We start from the raw sequence: 18,078 nt of genomic DNA on the forward strand, positions 1-18,078 counted from the left end.
CTCAAGTTTGCTCGCGGGGTGCTGCCCATGAGCTCTCTGCGGCAGCAGCAACCAGGAAGATCTGCACTGCCCTTTCTGGGAGCTTCTGTGCACCAGGGTTCCAGATGGCGTTTGGGGGAGCCTGTTTTGCAGGGGAAGGCCTCCTGTTTTACAGATGGCAGTTCCTTGCTGTGTGTTGATAAGGTGGTGAGACTGGACCAACAGCTTTCTAGTATGCATTCTTATAAGGGCTCTTGTCCATCAGGATCAATCTCCTTTAATCTATTCAGCTTCTAGAAGCCTCTTCTTCAGGTACAATCATAATGGGGGTTTGGTTTTCAATATGTGCTCAAGAGGACATTCAATATGCTCTGGTGTGTTTTTAAATTAAATAATAAAACCCATTTTGAAAATCATATTATAAATTATATTTTATAATAAATGACTTCAATTGTTATTTGCCTTACAAATTTCTTAATACTTTTTATAGCAATGAAAATGACTGTAATAAAACTTGGACAAAAAATAACTTACAGCCATATGAGAGGTGTAGCTTTAAAAAAGTAGGGAGAATGGAGTCGCTTACACATTTCTGTCCCAGAACCATAATCTAAGTCTCCCATTAGACTCTTCAGATCCACGTATGTTTCACATATAAGAGTCAGGACACATCCCACAAAGATAGTTGCCTGTTTAATAAGAATGTGAAGGTTCCCCAGTGCTGCATATCTAAACTGGTAAAGTGATCTGGTTTAAACCTCCAGCTTGCCCTTTTGTTGGTTTTTAAAATGCCTTAGACATTTGACAATTCTGACTCTGACACAGAGTGAGCACGGATCAAAGATCCATGAACAAATGCATTCTTTATTCTAACTTACATTTATCCACTAAGCTGGTCACACACACACACACACAGACACACACACACACTCACACACACAAACTGTCTATATTTTTCTGTGTAGAGGTCAGAGATGAAACAAGGCTCTGATTGTGGATAAGAATTTCTTAATATGTGACTGGGTCTGTCTGTGACACCTGATGTGGCCTCCCTCACATTTCATTAGAACTCTGAATTTGAAGGTCAGAGTCAGTGTCATGCTGAAAAACGTCTTGCAATCAACTGTGGGGAACAGACTATGAATTATAAAGTTTTCCAATTACCGTGGTGTAAATGTCCTTCTCATGTCTGATTTGAAACTTCCAACTTGATGCCAACTGACCCATAACATTTCTGCAAGTTTAAGGACTTGTTTCTATAAGTAAACAGGAGTTTGCCCAACCGATTACTATGTAACTGTCAGGACTTGGAGGGTCAGTCATTCGCCTCTGTGTGATAATCTGTGATCACTGCTAACTACTTGAAGGTTGGTGTGGGCATTACAGACCCTATCTCCTTGCAGCTCTGTGCTCTGCTTGCTTCTGTTGGTTCAGAGACCTATAGTCTCTGGAAAAGAAACCAATTGCCCTAAATGTATTTCTGTCTGTTATTCTATGTATACTTGTGCAGAGTCACAGCACCGCCCAGTGCCATGTGCCACCAATGTAATCTATGGTGTTTAGTGGCTTCCCAATTCTCTATTCTGCAGGAATAACAGAATTGTTCTAACAACTTTCCTGCCTTTGTGCTCATATCCTGGGTTCTGCCACTGGCAAGCTGTGTGTATTTGTTTGGAGGTCATGTGCTTGGTTTTAACCCATCAGAACTCTGGTTTCACCAAGAAACTGAAGAAGACTTTCTCACATAGCTTCTCTGTTAACTGAAGTAAGGTGTGAAGGTTATACAGTGTAAGGCCTGCAGATGGACAATCACTCTACAATAGCATTGTTGATGATAAGTACTAGATGGGAGCTGAATAGTGCTCAGATAATTGAATTTAACAGGAGTGCAAGAACTAAACCAGAAGCTAACCATCAATAAAAAACAAACATGGGGTATAGAACTAAACCAAAAGGATGTGCATAGGGTATTCTCACTAATAAGTGGATATTAGCAAAAAAAAAAAAAAACCACAAAACAAAACAGGCTGAAGGGACCAAGTAAGGACACCTCAGTCCCACTTGGAGGGAGAAGAAAGCAACCATAAGTGGGGAGGGAGGGAACGTGACCTGGTATTGGGTGGGAGAAAAGGACTGAAGTCCCGAGGGCTAGCAGAAAGAATGGAAAAAGTCGATCTTGGGTGGAAGGAGGTTGGGAGGACCCTTCAGAATGGGAGGTGAGAGACTCTCAGGACCCTAGATGAAATGCCCTACACGTAATGGATGAGGTTGCTATCCCACAGTCAAAACTCTGAGCCATAATTTTTCCTGTCAGAAAGAAATGCACAGAGGGGGGCTGGGGATTTAGCTCAGTGGTAGAGCACTTGCCTAGCAAGCACAAGGTCCTGGGTTCGGTCCCCAGCTCCGAAAAAAAAAAAAAAAGAAATGCACAGAGGGGAAGGGAGAAGAGCCTGAGGAATAGAAGGTCCAGTAACAGGCCCCAAATGGGATTAGGCTCAAGGGGAGGCCCCAAGACCTGACACCATTACTGAAGCTATTGGGGCACTCACAAAAGGGTCCTACCACAACTGCTCTCCAAAAGACCTAACAAGTAGCAGAAAGAGTCAGATACAGATATTTGCACCCAGACAATGAACAGAAGCTGCTGGCCCCTCTGGTTGAATTAGGGAAAAGCTGGAGGAAGCTAAGGAGGAAGGCAATCCTGTAGGAAGACCAGCAGTCTCAATTAACCTGGACCCCTGAGATCTCTCAGACACTGGATCACCAACCAGGCAGCATACACCAGCTGATACGAGTCTCTCAATACATGTACAGCAGAGGACTCCTGGGTCTGGGTTCAGTCAGAGAAGATGCACCTAATCCTCAAGAGACTGGAGGCCCCAGGAAGTTTAGAGGTCTTGTGGGGTGAGTGGGGTGGGGACAACTTAGTGGAGAAAGGGGGTGGAGAGAAGCTATGGGGTGTGGAGTAGTCGGTGGGTGGACTGGGAGGGGAATAAAATCTGGAGTGTAAAAATAAATAAAAAATAGATAAATAGACAAAACAGGAGTGCAGGTTTATACTTGCTATTTAGATGGATAATATCAATCTTACTTTGATTAAACTAAGTAACCCCTATCCCAGGGAATTAATGAGTTTCACTCTTGGGGCATTTTCAGTGAGGGTTAACTGTGGGAATATGTCCTGAATGTAGGTGGCATCATCCCAAGTGCTAGGACTCCAAGCTGAATAACAAGAAAAAAACTAGATGAGTACCAGAATGCATCTCTCTTGATCTGCCCAGATAGAATGAGCAGCCCATCCTCGTAGCATCCCTTAGCACCAGGCTTTTCCAGGAGGGATGGACTGCCAAACACATCCTTCTTCCCTTCAGTAGCATTCTGCCAGGTACTTCATGAAAACAATGAGAAAGGCAACAATGTAGTTGTATTCGGTGATGTTTTTGAAGAGGATGAGGAAGGGACTTTAGGAGGATGGAGAGATAAACACAGCTGTGCATGTGTGTGTGAGAAAAACAGAGACACAGAGACACAGGGATAGACACAGAAACAGGGACGTAGAGAAGAGAAAGAGCACTTCAGAGGAGGGGGAAGGTGTGGAAGCAGAAAGGGGAGGAAGAAAGGAGAAGCAGAAAGAAAAAGGAAAGGGCGTAGAGAGGCAGGTTTCACAATTCTTGCTTAAGTAACAAGAAACATGATGATTCCTGCTTTATAGTCTGTGTCCTACCGTATTGCTTGGCAAAGCAACCCTACCACAAGGATTAGGACCTTTGCTCTAAATAACTGCTGGAAAAAGTCTGTTCCTACTTGGCATTCTGGAGTCATTTGTGCGACTTTTTAGCAATTGCACTGAAAAGACTCTGCTCTGCAAATTTCATTAGGATTCATCAAGGACACTCTTTATAGGTTGTTAATAAAACCATTGAGGTGAGAGGAGTCCAGTGTCAGCTCTGGCAACTTCTCAGCTAATAAGATCCCCAGAACAGACCCAGGGTATATCAGAAGGAGCTACCTGGGGCCACTTTTCAATCTATGTAATAGAAACTATTACTGAAGCCCATTTTAATTAATTTTATTAAAAGATGTGAATGAGATGGTATGGAATGATTCATTATAAAGAAAGTTATATTCCATCCCTGGCCCCTAATTAACTACCTCACAGCTTGTTTCTAAAAATGTGTTTGCTATGACGTTATTTTGATTAGGGCTTATTCTCATGTTATTCTTGGACATTTACTGAGTTTTTCCATTAACATTAGTTCTGCTATTCCCTTCCCCCCCAAGGAATAGATATGAGGTCTCCTAAACTATTCATTGATATTTTACGTATTGATGGCAGACTCTGAGCACCAGGATCAGTTGAATACAGGGCTGAGATGCAGATAGCATATTGGTAATGGTTATGAATGGCTCCAGATTGATAGTATTATGCTGCCACTGACTAGTCATGTGACTCTTAGCTTTGTGACCTCTATGAGTCTTGTTTTCCTCACTGGCCAAGTGGAACTTATTTTCAAGTTGCCCATGAGTTGGCATGGGGCCATTCAGCAGCACTAGCTGTCTGTGGGATGACGCTGATTCCGACAATTGCTCTGACTACTCTGTCCAGTGCATGCTGTAGCCATGTAGAATGCTTCAGTATTTTGCCTGCCCATCCCACTTAATTCCCTGATTTTTTTTAATGAAGACAAAAGGAATTAATATACACAAAAACGTTTCCTCAGTGCCTACATCCAAGAAAATCATTGGATAGAAGGCAAAATAAAGGAATGGATTCTGATAGTGTGTTGAAGTAAATTTCAAACCACTGGATCTAGGCCCACCTGTGAGAGTCTATTAGAAATATTTCTATGATGCTGGATATATGTATATATGGCTCAGAAGGTAAGAATGCATACTGCTCCTACAGAAGAGTCAGAATTAGTTACCAGCAACCATGTATGATTGCTTGTAACTCCAGCTACTGGGCACCAGACTATTTCTTCTATTCAAAGGTGCATAACACCCACATATATAATTTAAGATAGATTAAACGGTAAAGCTCTTTCTGTTAGGATGACATGCATGGTACCTATTTACCTATTTGGGTTTTTAAAGGAACACTCCAGTTGGAATCCAGTGATCTCCTTAGTAAAGTCATCTGTCACACTTTTAGTAAGAGGCAGAGATGGGAAAAGATGGGGTCCGCTGTTGCCAATGCAGAGCTATCCACTTTATGTGACATGTGCCTTATAATTCACATCTAGCTCAAGAAACATGCACCACAATCACATCTAGTAACAAATGTTCCTCTAATGCAGTGGAATCCTGACCAAAATCTTCAGAATAATGTCAATTAAAACATAAATATAATATCATGATGATATTTAAGTATTATGCCTGAGTTGACACCAGAGATGCCAACTCCCAGTCTTACCACTCTCTCCTATTTATTATAAAATAATTTCCTTATGCTTTGTTCTTTCTCCTAATTTGGTAGAAAAGTATCTCTAAACCATTTCCTTCAGCCAGAGTCAACTGCAGAGAAAGTTATTCTTATCTATAGTGATCTTTTGATATCATTTTCCTACATTGCCTGGGACTTAATATTGTCTGTAGCATATGTCTGAATGTTTCTTGTACTAATCCCATTTTCGAGTTTAGAATACTAGTGACCAATGAAGGCCCTCTTCATTGTTGGCACACATTCACGTGTGTGTGTGTGTGTGTGTGTAAATAAAATCAAAGCTTACAAATATACTTATACAGCTTCACATGTAAACACATCACATGTGTGCATGTGTCTATATACATACACAGACATACTCATATATGTGCATACACATACATGCACACCTACAACTTTTACCATTTCTTTTCCATTAATTTATTTATTCACTTTACCTCCTGACACAGCCTCTTATTATCTCCATATTTCCCCTCCCCCTCCCTTTCAACTCCGAGGAGGGAGAGGTTCCCACTGGGTACCAACCCAGCCAGGCACCTCAACTTACTACAATCACATCCTCTCCCATTGAAGCCAGACAAGTCAGACCAGTTAGTAGAATAAGATCCATAGGCAGGCAACAATCAGGTAAGCCTCCGCTTTAGTTGTTAGGGGACCCACATGAAGACCAAGCTGCACATCTGCTACATAGGTGTGTGTGTGGGGGGGTCAATTTATAACCCTTGTATGCTCTTTGGTTGGTGGTTCAGTCTTTGGGAGCTCCCAAGGGTTCAGGTAGTTAACTCTGTTGGTTTTCTTGTGCCAGAGACCTGGGATTGGGCAGGCTCCAGGGAGTCTATGAGGGTGACTCTAGCTGAGACTCCTAGCAGTGGAGCCGGATGTGGCTACATCCTGTAGCCAGCCAGGACTTCCAGTAGAGAGATAAGGGAACCAACCCACCCACAAAACCTCCAACCCAAAATTTTTCCTGCCTACAAGAAGTACAGGGACAAAGATGGATCAGAGACTGAGGGAATGGCCAACCAGTGTCTGGCCCAACGTGAGATCCCTCCTATGGGCGAGAACTAATCTCTGCCATTATTAATGATACTCTGTTTTGCTTGCTCTACCTCGCAGCTGAATGAAGCAGATGCAGAGACCCACAGCCAAATATGAGATAGAACTTGGGAAGCCTTTTGGAAGAGCTGGAGGAAGGATTGAGGCACCCATTGGGAGGGGGCATAAGGACCCACAAAAACTTTTACTATTCTTGATTGTTATAATGGCTTATTCTTCATACCTCTTTCTCCAAAGGAAAAAATTTGATTCTTTTATTTGTTTGTTAAAAGGCCTACTATGTAGCTACCTCTGTAAAGCAGATGAAATTGTTTTTCTGTTTTTTTTCCAACAGAAGAAATTTATAGTAACACATTCTGATTACATGTGTAGTAAAAACAAAACCTGAATATTCCCTGCCATTAAAAATTCAGAATCAATTTCTTTGGGTTTAGGGACAAAATTGGGCCATGCACTGCTTGGTTAGGGTCAAATTGAGTTAAAGGGGTGATATATGCACCAAATTGGGAAACTCATCTTTGGGAGAATGTTCCAGAAGAAGGATTGCTTCTGAATGCTATTTCTTCCAAACAATCCTGCATCAGGGACGCTGTCTGGGGATACCTAGAACTCAAGCAGCCACTTCTAGTCATGTGTTATATGTTTCTCACCACCTTCTGGAGACACCTTTGGTCATAGGGTGGCAGCCACTCCTACCTTAGCTTGGGTAGATGGAGCAAACAAAGACCAGTGTGGTTTGGATCAAGGTTACAAAACTGCAGTTCTGTCTTCAGTGGTCACTAATAAGAGTGCAAAGAGTTAGGGGAACTGGAACAATGGAGCTCTCTGGCTCTGAGTATTTTACTGCAGTTGTTGTTGTGTGTGTTTGTAAGATATGTGCAAGTGTGGCACATTTGTGGCATTGCACCTGTCAGGAGGTCAGATTATAGCTTTATGGAGTTTCAGCTCCCATTCAACTTTATGTGCATTCTAGAAATTGAACTCAATTCACCAGGTTTGCAAGGTATTCCTTTAGACACTGCAATATCTAGCCAGTTCTCTCTCAATTACTTTGATAGTCTCGGCCCTTGCCTGTAATGTTTAAAGTCAGATTTATTATATTTTATTACTTGTTTTTCATTAACAGACACCATTTTATGTACTTAACTGTTTTGCAACATTGCTTTGGATTATGTATATACCATGGAATGATAAAAACTAGCTAATTGCATATTTTACCTTATGTGGGTTTCATTTTTATAAGCATTTTTCAAGATACAATATGTAATTGACCACAGTCACAGTGGTGTGCAAGGTCTCTTAGGGTTATTCTTAAAACTGAAAATTTCCACCCTTGAACTATAACTTTCCAACTGCTGTTCTCATCTCTGCTTCTGGGAGATCAGCTTTCTCAGAGATCACATTTATGAAACCCTGCATCATTAGTCTTTTGATCCTTGACTTATTTCACCGAATCTAATGCCTTCCAGACTTATCTATGTTGTTAAATTTCACAGCTCTCCCTTTTTAGGGATCATTAGTCAATCCGTGTATGTATGTGTGTGTGTGCATAAATCATGTTTATGTTAAGTTCATACACATACAAACACACATGCACATATACATTTTCTAGTTGGCTCACACACATATGCGCACACACACATTTCTGTTAGAATAAGTGCTTTGAGGTAGAATAAAACAAATGCATCATATGCAAATGATAAATTGGTAAACAGTAACCTCTTCTTGATAAAGCTAGTAACTTGGATTCTCTTTTATAGGCACAGAAGAGTATTTTCAGCATCTATCTCCCAGAGTGAAAATACTTGGCAGAAGGAGTGGGGATTCTAGAAGCCTGAGTCAATTACAACCACAGCTTGCCGAAATCCAGTGCTTCTTTTCATTCCTCTGTGCCATGATTTCTTGTTAACTGAAGAATTAATGCTGGACCTCAAGTCTCCTACATTATAATCAAGGAGTTCTTCGGGTATTAATAGGCTCTGAGTCATGTAGTTAAAAAAATATGCAATGTGTCTTATCCTAAGGAAGTAAAAGTGATACTTAATAAAAAGAATGGAAGAGAATGCCCTTGAGTCATTTCAACTTATCTAGTTTTACCTCACACTGTCTAAATCCAAAGCTCCAGAGTGGCCTTAAATTGGCCATTAAAAGGGCCAGGGACAAAGTTCTTTGCAGAAAGAGACATGAGAGTAAACCGAGCATGCTCCATTTTTTTACGATGCTCTCACTGCAGCATGTCTTCATAAGACCAAGATAGAAGTTCTTATGGAATGTTGACAGTATGTTTTATTATTTGAGTGTGAGGTTTGTATAGGTATAAGTCACAGACTTTCAGTGCTGATAGAGATGTCAGTGAGGTCTGGTCTGGTCTCACAACTGGGTTTCCAGGGCTTTGCCCAAGTCTCACTCATGGAAAAGCTTAATAAACATTTGCTTACATAATTACTGACTGGCTGACAGGAAAAGCACTACATAGCTGCTTAATTGTGGAATCTCTGGATATCTGTCTCATTGCCCCTTAAGACCCATTAAAGTGTCAAAATGGATCCTTGTTTAAAGGCCAAGAGTCTCAAGTGTCCAAATGAACAGTTAACTCACCACAGTTTGACTTAAAGGAAACTTCAGGTTTGAGCCTATAGCTCATTTGTCTAGTCTGTAATGGAGAGAACGTTCATGCTACAGAAGATGGAGAAAAATGGAATTGGCATTGGCCATCTCTCTGCCCATGAAGACTCCAGTTTCTGTCACAAAAATCACAGCAAACACTATTTGCTCCTATTTTACCTCATGACCCATTGATTCTTCTTCTTAAAATTATGGGAATATTAAAAAATTTAAAAAAATTGATCATGAGAACTGTTACATTTTTGTCTTGATATTCAAAGACTGGCAGGGTTGGGGGAGGTCAGATGAGATGAAAAGCAAGTGGCAGTTGTATAATTTTATTAGATGGAAAAGGCTTTATTTTTAGTTATGCATATGTGTGTATGTTCATGTGTGTGTGTGTGTGTATGCCTGTGTCCATGTATGTGTTCATATGTGTGTTTGCATGTATATGTGGTTGTGTGTGCTGGAATGTGTGCACTAAGTGTGAGTGCCTGTAAAGCCCAGAAGAGGTTGTTTGATCCTCTGGAGCAGGAGCTACAGGTGATTGTGAGCAGCCCAAGGGGAGTGGCATGAGAACTGAACTTGGATCCTCTACAAGTATTGTTTGTACTCATAACCACTGGGCCATCTTCCATCTTCACACAATTTTCTTACCATGTGATAAATGGCATGGCCCTCACTGAAGGTTACTGCTATGATGGACATGTGGTCTCTGCTGATGGAAAGATATTGAAGAGATTTAGAAGAATTCTGAATTTCTAGTTTCTTTTCTTCTTACTGGCATATCAATATGGTAGCTTTCATGGAATCCTGGGTGTATACAGGAGCCTTCTATAGAATTTTTATGAATCTACTTCTACCAGTGAGCTGGTCTGCCTAGGAGCTAGGACAGTGAACTACTCCTACGGGGCTAGAGAGTATAGCCAAATAATAGGATGACATTGGGTATGGCATCAAGGAGTGATAAAGTTCCTAGACTTTTTTACACCTGATCCTCACACGCCTTCCTTTTTAAGTAAAAGAGTGAACATATAACATTGCCCAGAAAAGGTAGGAATCCCAGCGTTTGGTCTAAAGTCACCCAGACCCAAGACTTCTGCATCTCTCCTGATTGTCCATGTCCTTGTGCTGCTGCACCTGATGTGCTTGGGTTCTGCTGCTCTTTGGTGGAAGATGGGTTCCATCAGATACATATCCTATTCCTTGGTGTACACGGTCCAGCAGAAAGGCCTGCAGCCCACAAACAACACAAAAGCTGCTCATCTTTGTCACTTATCTTACTCTTGGAAATAGTGCCCATGTCACCAGGAGCTTATCAAAGCATTTTTTTCTCTTCTTTTTCTTCGGAGCTGGGGACCGAACCCAGGGCCTTGCGCTTGCTAGGCAAGCGCTCTACCACTGAGCTAAATCCCCAACCCCCAGCATTTTTTAAATATTGGTTTCACAGGGAAATTTCATGCCAGATTTTGTGAGAATATGAATTTCTAATCCCTTTCCTTTGAGGAAATAGAATTGTCTATGCAATCTTTTACATGCCAGTGAGACATATCAAGGTTTGGAGTTATATTTTGACAAACTGTTTCTACTGGCTTTGCTCCATCTACTCTAAATGCACCTTGAAAACCCCATCTCCCTAAATGCAATGGTTTTTCAAGGCCTCTCTCTTTCCAATACTGTTCAAGAATGTATTATTTAGAGGTCTGTAACCATGGTGGAATCTCAGTGCGAATTGTGACAGTGATAAACTTTTGTCACAAGGCCGTACAATTTAACTCTAGAATCTTCCAATCCTCAAACTCCTCCTTTGATTAGAATACTGGACAAGTGTGTTGACAAAAGCTGAAAGTACATCACATGAAAAAGCCAATGCTAACTGATATTCAGATGTAGTTGTATCAGTGTCCTGTGGGCTCTGACTTTTACCCATTGTTAGGTCAACACTGCTCTTTATACACCAGACCGCACTAGTTGCAACTCGTCTTGATTTGCATACACGCCTATGTTCTTTTCAGAGCTTCATGCACTCTAGCTTCATCATCCTGCTGATGTCTATGCAGAATATATTTCACACAACATCTTAGATACCTTCACCCTGGGCATCTTCTCCATGAATCATCAGGTCTTTCTTTTAACCTCCCCAAAAATCCTGGTTTTTATTCACAGAGCTTACGGTACTGCACTGAAATTGCATGTGCCTGTACACCTCTTCTGCTCTGCTCTCCGAAGAGAATTTGTTTATCTTTTTGTCCTCATTGTGATGTCCTCATTTGTGATTCAGAGTTTCTGAACAACTGACCAAAAGTGAAGTGTGATCATTAGACAAGGAGACCAACTTGTATGGGAGAACCAACAGATATGCACTATTTGTGAAATAAGGCAAGGCATTAACCACATTCCAAAATTTTCAGCGAAGAATGAATGGAGCTATGTATCTACTCACACACACTGAGGCTTCAAGTACCATGGAGGCCGTTACAACTTACCTGATAGTTTTGATCATGCTGAGGCCCATTTCAACACAGCAATGAGCATGGTCCTGGCGGGGCTCAGGCAGTCCTGACACACAGTAGTAGCAGTCCCCCAGGATTTTAATGCGAAGACAGTGATGCTCCTGAAAGGAACAGAGTGGTAGGGAAAGGACCATGTCATCAGGAGGATCTGATCATCAGAATGCTCAAGGAAAGATGCAAATGGAGTCAAGTGCTCTATACTTAAGAGTCAAAAAACCTCCAATGTTAGAACATGTTTTACAGTTTCTATATTTTGGATCTGAAATGTCCTGCAAAGCTCTGGGTAGCAAACTCTTGGACCACAGCTTGGTACTTTGTGAGGTGGTGGAAACTTTGAAGAGGTGTGGTGTATGTGGGAGATCTGGATGCAGAGCCAGATGCCATGGACTCCTGAGCCCACTTGAGGAATATTGATTGGGCTATATACAGCCCTAGATCTAAAGAGGCTACCTCCAAACTGGTGAGACAGAACAAAGGACCCAAGCCTAGAGCAATGTTAGCTTCCTCTGTTTTCAGGAAATCCATGCTGAGTGATCAAACCCCCTCCCCTACAAGTCACATGCAATCAAATTAGATTCAGGAGTTCAGAGGGTGTAATGCCTCCCTTGGCCCTTGATTATGTAACTACAGTCTTATTGGCTGAAAAATTGTATATAAATTTTGTACTGAATAATACAAGTTAGATCTGCACCCCGATTCTGGTCTCTGGGTCTGAAATCTCTGTGGGCTCCATATCCACTTTTCCCCCATTTCTCAGTCCTGGTTCTGACAGCTAGCACCCAAAAGATGTAGTCAATGGTTTTCTAGTCCCTGGGTGGTATACTGTTAATGCGGGACCACTCTACCATGAGATCTTTTTGTTGCCAGCCTCCATGAGATTAGTGGTTTGAGGCTCATCATAGGTCAAAGCAGTAGGGCCAAACAATCATTGTTTGATACTCAAAATTGAGGCAAAATATGTATTTCCCCTATAATTAGTCACCTCTGGTATTGTGTTACAATTTGAGTAACTGCATGAAATGGTTTCTTCAGGTACATGGTTTGGACTGAGTATCCTCTGACAGGCCTTCTAGGGCTGAGCCATAGAGAGCTATGACTTCTGTGGTAGGGGAATATCTTTGGACAACAAGGTCTCACTCAGGGCTAGAAAAAGGAGTTGTATATAGAAAGAGTCTCACTGAGCTGGAAGTTCAGTAGACAACCCGTGAAATACCAAGATGAAAAGATGAAAAGTGCTGTGCTGACTTCTAATATAAGCAGTTTGGTAACTATTGAATACAAGTTAAAAAAAAATAGTTGGGCAGAAATTGACTATGATGCTTCTATAACTGGGTCAGATTTTCAGAACCTTCCCAACTGCCCAGGTCAGCACAGAGACATCCTATAGGTTTTGGTGTTGTGAATACCCGACTCCTGGATGGTTTTTAGGAGCTTGAGGTTCCTGTCTATTGACTAATAATAACCAAGTTATTACTTTTATAAGAGAGCTATTGATTAAGTCTGATCAGATAGAGGGAACTGGGGGTCTCTCTGTTTCTCCTAGAATCTCTAGAGTACAGCAGCTAGATTATCTTGCCCACTAGTGTTAGTGTCTAGGACTATGAGCCCACAGGACCATTATTAAAAGTACCAAAAGGCTCAGGATATTGTCATAGGGTACTTTTGTTTTGTTTTATTTTATTTTATTTTATTGCAAAATCCATCAATGAACTACTTTTTAAATTTTGTCAAGTTTTAAAACAATAGTAAAAAATTCTATCAGCTTGGGACCTTCGCATAAAACAAATTTGTCAAAAATGCACCCAAGAACGAAAAACAGAAACATTTTTTTAGCAAACCCCTCAAAAGACCAATGGAAATGCTCTCATCTAGTTATGACGTCCAAAACCTGTAATCCTTGCACTCAGGAGGTGGAAGAAGGAAAGTCAGGAATTCAGGTCAGCTTTGATTGCATACTGAATTTAAGAATAGCATGGGACAAATTAGACAATACCTCAAAAAGCCAAAGGAAAAAAGAGGAGGAGGAGGAGGAGGAGGAGGAGGAGGAGGAGGAGGAGGTGGAGGAGGAGGAGGAGAAGGAGGAGGAGGAAGAGGAGGAGGAGGAGACTCTCTACTAGCCCTATTCCCCTGAAAGAGCAAATATTTCAAGACTTAAAAACTAGAAAGATTTACTCTTAAAGAAAACACCTAAATGATTTCAGCATGACAGGAGTCACACAATGCTGTTCTTATCTTGGTGACTACTCTTTTTCTACTCTCATGCCCTTGAGCTAAAATTTTTCAGAAAGTCTAGGCTTTTCACATGAGAGAGAAGACTCAGTATTTGTTTTATGATCCTGGTTTGTTTTGGTTAACATAATGATCTCCAGTATCATCCATCTTCCTTTTCCAAATGTCATGGTTTTACTATTCTTTACAACAGAATAAACTTCTACCTTCTACTGTGTGTTTTCATTCTCTCTCTCTCTCTCTCTCTCTCTCTCTCTCTCTCTCTCTTTCCATGTTAATTTATAGAACATAAATTTAACCAGGAGATAAGGAGTGTAAGAGATACATCACTTTAGTCTTCTGATTTTATATATATATATATAATATATATAATATATATAATATATATGTGTGTGTGTATACATATATATATATATTCATTCTTGATCTTCGCCTATAATGGTTCCTTTCTTTGATTTACAGAACACTGAGGCTGAAAGAAGGCAGGGAGTATTGGTTCTAGGCATGAACAATCACTTGGGGGAGGGAAGAGTGTATGTGACTTGGGCTGGTGAAAATCTAGCGCTAACAGCCTCAGATGCAGAGGTTTCCTCCCTCCTGGCTACAGTGAGGGCTGAAAAGAAAGAGATTGGACAGGAAATACTTTGGTCTAAGATTCCGTTTTATCTGTATGACAGGTTTGCTAGCTTCATTATTTCACATAACATCCTGGAAACACTGATAAGTGAGTTTCAGTTCTCTATATATGACAAGGTCAAAAGAATCTATTTGGTCCTTAATGCATAACAGAGGACACATGGCCATCCCTTAGCAGTGTTAATGACAGCTGATGCTTGGGGATAGCCAACATACTGCTTCTTATCATTCACTTTGGGCCTCACACATACAGGATGAATAGCTGTCACCTCTGCTTTACAGACAAGAAAGGCACAGGATGAAACATACAGAGAAGCCCCCAGGCCACAGATAAGCTGGCACAGCCTTCAGCACTATAGGTGTACTACTCAGTGACTCCAAGTCTGGGATATTCCCACTGACACTGAAGTCAAAATGGTTTGGAAAAATCTAAGTAAGGAAAGGATGAGCCCCTTTGCACAAACATGCACTGCCAAGCAAAGGTACATTACGGTCTTCCTATTCATCTTATGCCATCCTTTCATATACCCTGGGCTGTGACTCATACAGGCAATCTTCAGGCTTCCGGAGGCGAAGCCCACACCGGCAATAAGAAGTAGGTAGATGGGGATCTCAAGCTCATATCTGTATGACTCTGGAGCTCAAGAAATGACCTCTCTTAAATTTCAAGAATTACAGGACAGTACAGAATAGCAGCTCTCCTGACAAAAATATATTCTGAAAAAGAGATCACATAAAATGATTTACTACTCTTTTGGGGAAGACACTGAACAATGCCTATTTTTCTTGTAAACATAAGTTAAAGGTCGCAACTTTCCTGAAAATCTATAGGCTCTAAGGAAATGGGAATAAGTCATTTATCTGTCTGTCTGTCTGTCTATCTATCTATCTATCTATCTATCTATCTATAATCTATGTATTTTTTACCTATCAACTATTTGTGTATATACATGCACATAGTATACAAAACATTTCATATACAAAATAAAATATATAGTATATACTATATACTTGATACATATGTATGTACAGGAAAATGTGCGTATATATATGCAAGGACTAGCTCCTTATCTGCCAAGTTCTGTCAGTTTTCAGACACATTTTTCTTATCATGTTTGATGAGCTGTCAGATGACTAAATAGAATGTTCCAAGTAAATTCTATCAGACACTGCTTTGAAAATTCATGCTGGAGAAGCCAGACTGCTTTAGAAAAGGTATTTAAAGAGTAAAGTAGGAAAAGGACCATCTTCCATCTAAAGACAGTCTTATAATCTTTTCTTCCCATCTTGATATGTTTAATATCATAAAAATCTTGAAAAGAGTTGATTAAATTACATATGTGGATAGGAGATGAAGTTGGGGAGTACACCTTGAATGAAGATAGCTATACATTTTAGAAGGAGCTAAAATTACAGAAGTAGAAACTGCTATTATACATTTGATGTTTCAGTTTTACCAAAAACAAGTGTTTATTTAGTTATAGGAAAAAAGTACCAAGTGAAAGGATACTCAACACTAAATCCTTTAAAAATAAAACTTAAAATCATGACAAACTTAAATTATTTTGTCTAATTTTATTTTATTAGAATCAGAGAAGTGATATGGGAACATGAGGTTCTAGTACAATGTAAACTTTAGAAAAGTTTAAAGTGCCCATGGACACCCATTTTCCATTACATATTCAGTGCCTTGGGACCTCAGTTTCCTCTCCAAGCTCCCCTTAAAGGGCAGGTGCATAGTACACATATGCTCTGGGATTCACCATCTTTAGCCATAAATTTATCACACTATGTTTGGAGGTATCAAACTTGATTGTCCCTATATCTTTCTATGTCAGTTCATTAGAAATTGATCGATCAGCTCTCCATGGTGTTGTTTCTTATTGTTAAATATTAATGTTGCTCTCCTTAATTTTTTAAGGTTTTAATGATATCATTGGTATCATAATATAACATCCTTTTTTCAGATGTTTTCACCTTATTCACAGAGTAGTGTGTGCATACTTACATTTATTTTTCTTCTGTTGAAAAGTTAGATAAGGGCCATGTTGTTTTAAAAGATCAGACAATAGTTTTATCGGTGGTCCAAACACTCTAAGCTGAGCAACCTGAACCCCAGGGACACTGTAGAAAGAACACTAAATGGAACTGAATTTCATGGGCAACTTGAGTGGAATCTTTGCATCTCAATTTCGGGGCAGTGAAACAATGGGGCAGTGTAAAATGTTCTGTGGTTTCTCTCTGATGTCTCTGTGATTTAAATCCTCAGGAAAATACTAATAGCGGGCAACCAGAGTCTTAGCAAAGTCCACAAAATAGAAGACGTAAAATAAATGCTAGCACAATTCCCTCTTACATAACAGCAGAGCTCAGAACTCAGCTGAGCTTGGAGTTTGGGACTTGCCTGAGGTGGTGGACAGAGTCAAAGGGGAGTTTCCTCATTTCAAAGCAAGTGGAACCATTTTCAGTCGAAGAGTTTGTGGAACTCTCCAGGCAAGGTGTTTCAGCTCTTGAGGCTGAGGTGTGGGAAGGGGAAACATGAATGACTGGAAGTTACAGATCATGAATGTGAGCATTTATTTTTAATGGACCTCACATGTATTATTTAATTTATCCTTCTTGATTTTGGTAAGAAATGAGACTCAGGAAATGATAATCTATCAAGGAGCATCCAAACCAAACCTGTACCAACACCTTGCGCTTCAAGGCATCCTGCATGAACAGAGATACCTTAGAGTCCCATACTCTTTTCCCTTATATGTCTGAGGTTAGTAGTGAGGAGCCTCCGTTGGTCTGGGTTCATAAAATTTCACCCTGTGAATAGTTCTGGATAGTTTACTTTTTTGACCCTTGGTTACTCTGTGAATAAGGTGAAAACAACCAGGTCTGCCTTGCAGGTTAGTTGTGAGAACACCATGATATAATCTGAGGAAAAAAGTTTCTCTCACCAGGGAAAGCACTCAGCACTAGTACTTTATGAGTGTTTAATATTCATACCAAAATTGCTAAGTTTACTCCATGATACTCATTTGCATGCTTTGTGTGTGTGTGTGTGTGTGTGTGTGTGTGTGTGTGTGTGTTGATGTTTGAGCATGTGAATGCATGTGGAAGCCATAGGTTAATCTTGAATGGCTTCCTTAGTTTGCTCATGTGTACACACACGCACACATGCACACACGCATACATATGACAACTCAGGGAGGCTGGCCAACAATCTCCAATGAGCCACCTGCCTGTTTCCTCAGTTCTTGGATTATAATTGCACACTATTGTTCCTAGCTTTTATTTATTTATTTTTTTATTATTTTTTTTTTGGTTCTTTTTTTCGGAGCTGGGGATCGAACCCAGGGCCTTGCGCTTCCTAGGTAAGCGCTGTTCCTAGCTTTTTAACGAGTCTTTTTTTTTTTTTTTTTTTTTTTTTTTTTTTTTTTTTTTTTTTTTTTGGAGCTGGGGACTGAACCCAGGGCCTTGAGCTTGCTAGGCAAGCGCTCTACCACTAAGCTAAATCCCCAACCCTGTTCCTAGCTTTTTAATGTGAGTATTTGGGACAAAACTCAGGTCCTTATGCCTATATGGTGAGCACTTTATCAACTGAGCCATCTTCCCAGTCCCAGTTTT

General features: G+C 40.4%; 1 protein-coding gene across 4 annotated transcripts in view; it reads right to left on the reverse strand.

Moving 5' to 3' along the window:
* The window catches only part of Adcy8 (adenylate cyclase 8), a 249,784-nt gene that overhangs the window by 124,897 nt on the left and 106,809 nt on the right, over positions 1-18,078 (reverse strand). For all 4 annotated transcript variants that reach the window (XM_087556005.1, XM_087556004.1, XM_087556006.1 and 1 more), the window contains 1 exon segment: positions 11,569-11,696. In XM_087556005.1, the coding sequence (XP_087412131.1) occupies positions 11,569-11,696 (128 nt within the window).

This window comes from Rattus norvegicus, chromosome 7 (genome assembly GCF_021556685.1).
Source record: "Rattus norvegicus strain SHRSP/BbbUtx chromosome 7, alternate assembly SHRSP_T2T, whole genome shotgun sequence".
Lineage (NCBI taxonomy): Eukaryota > Metazoa > Chordata > Mammalia > Rodentia > Muridae > Rattus > Rattus norvegicus.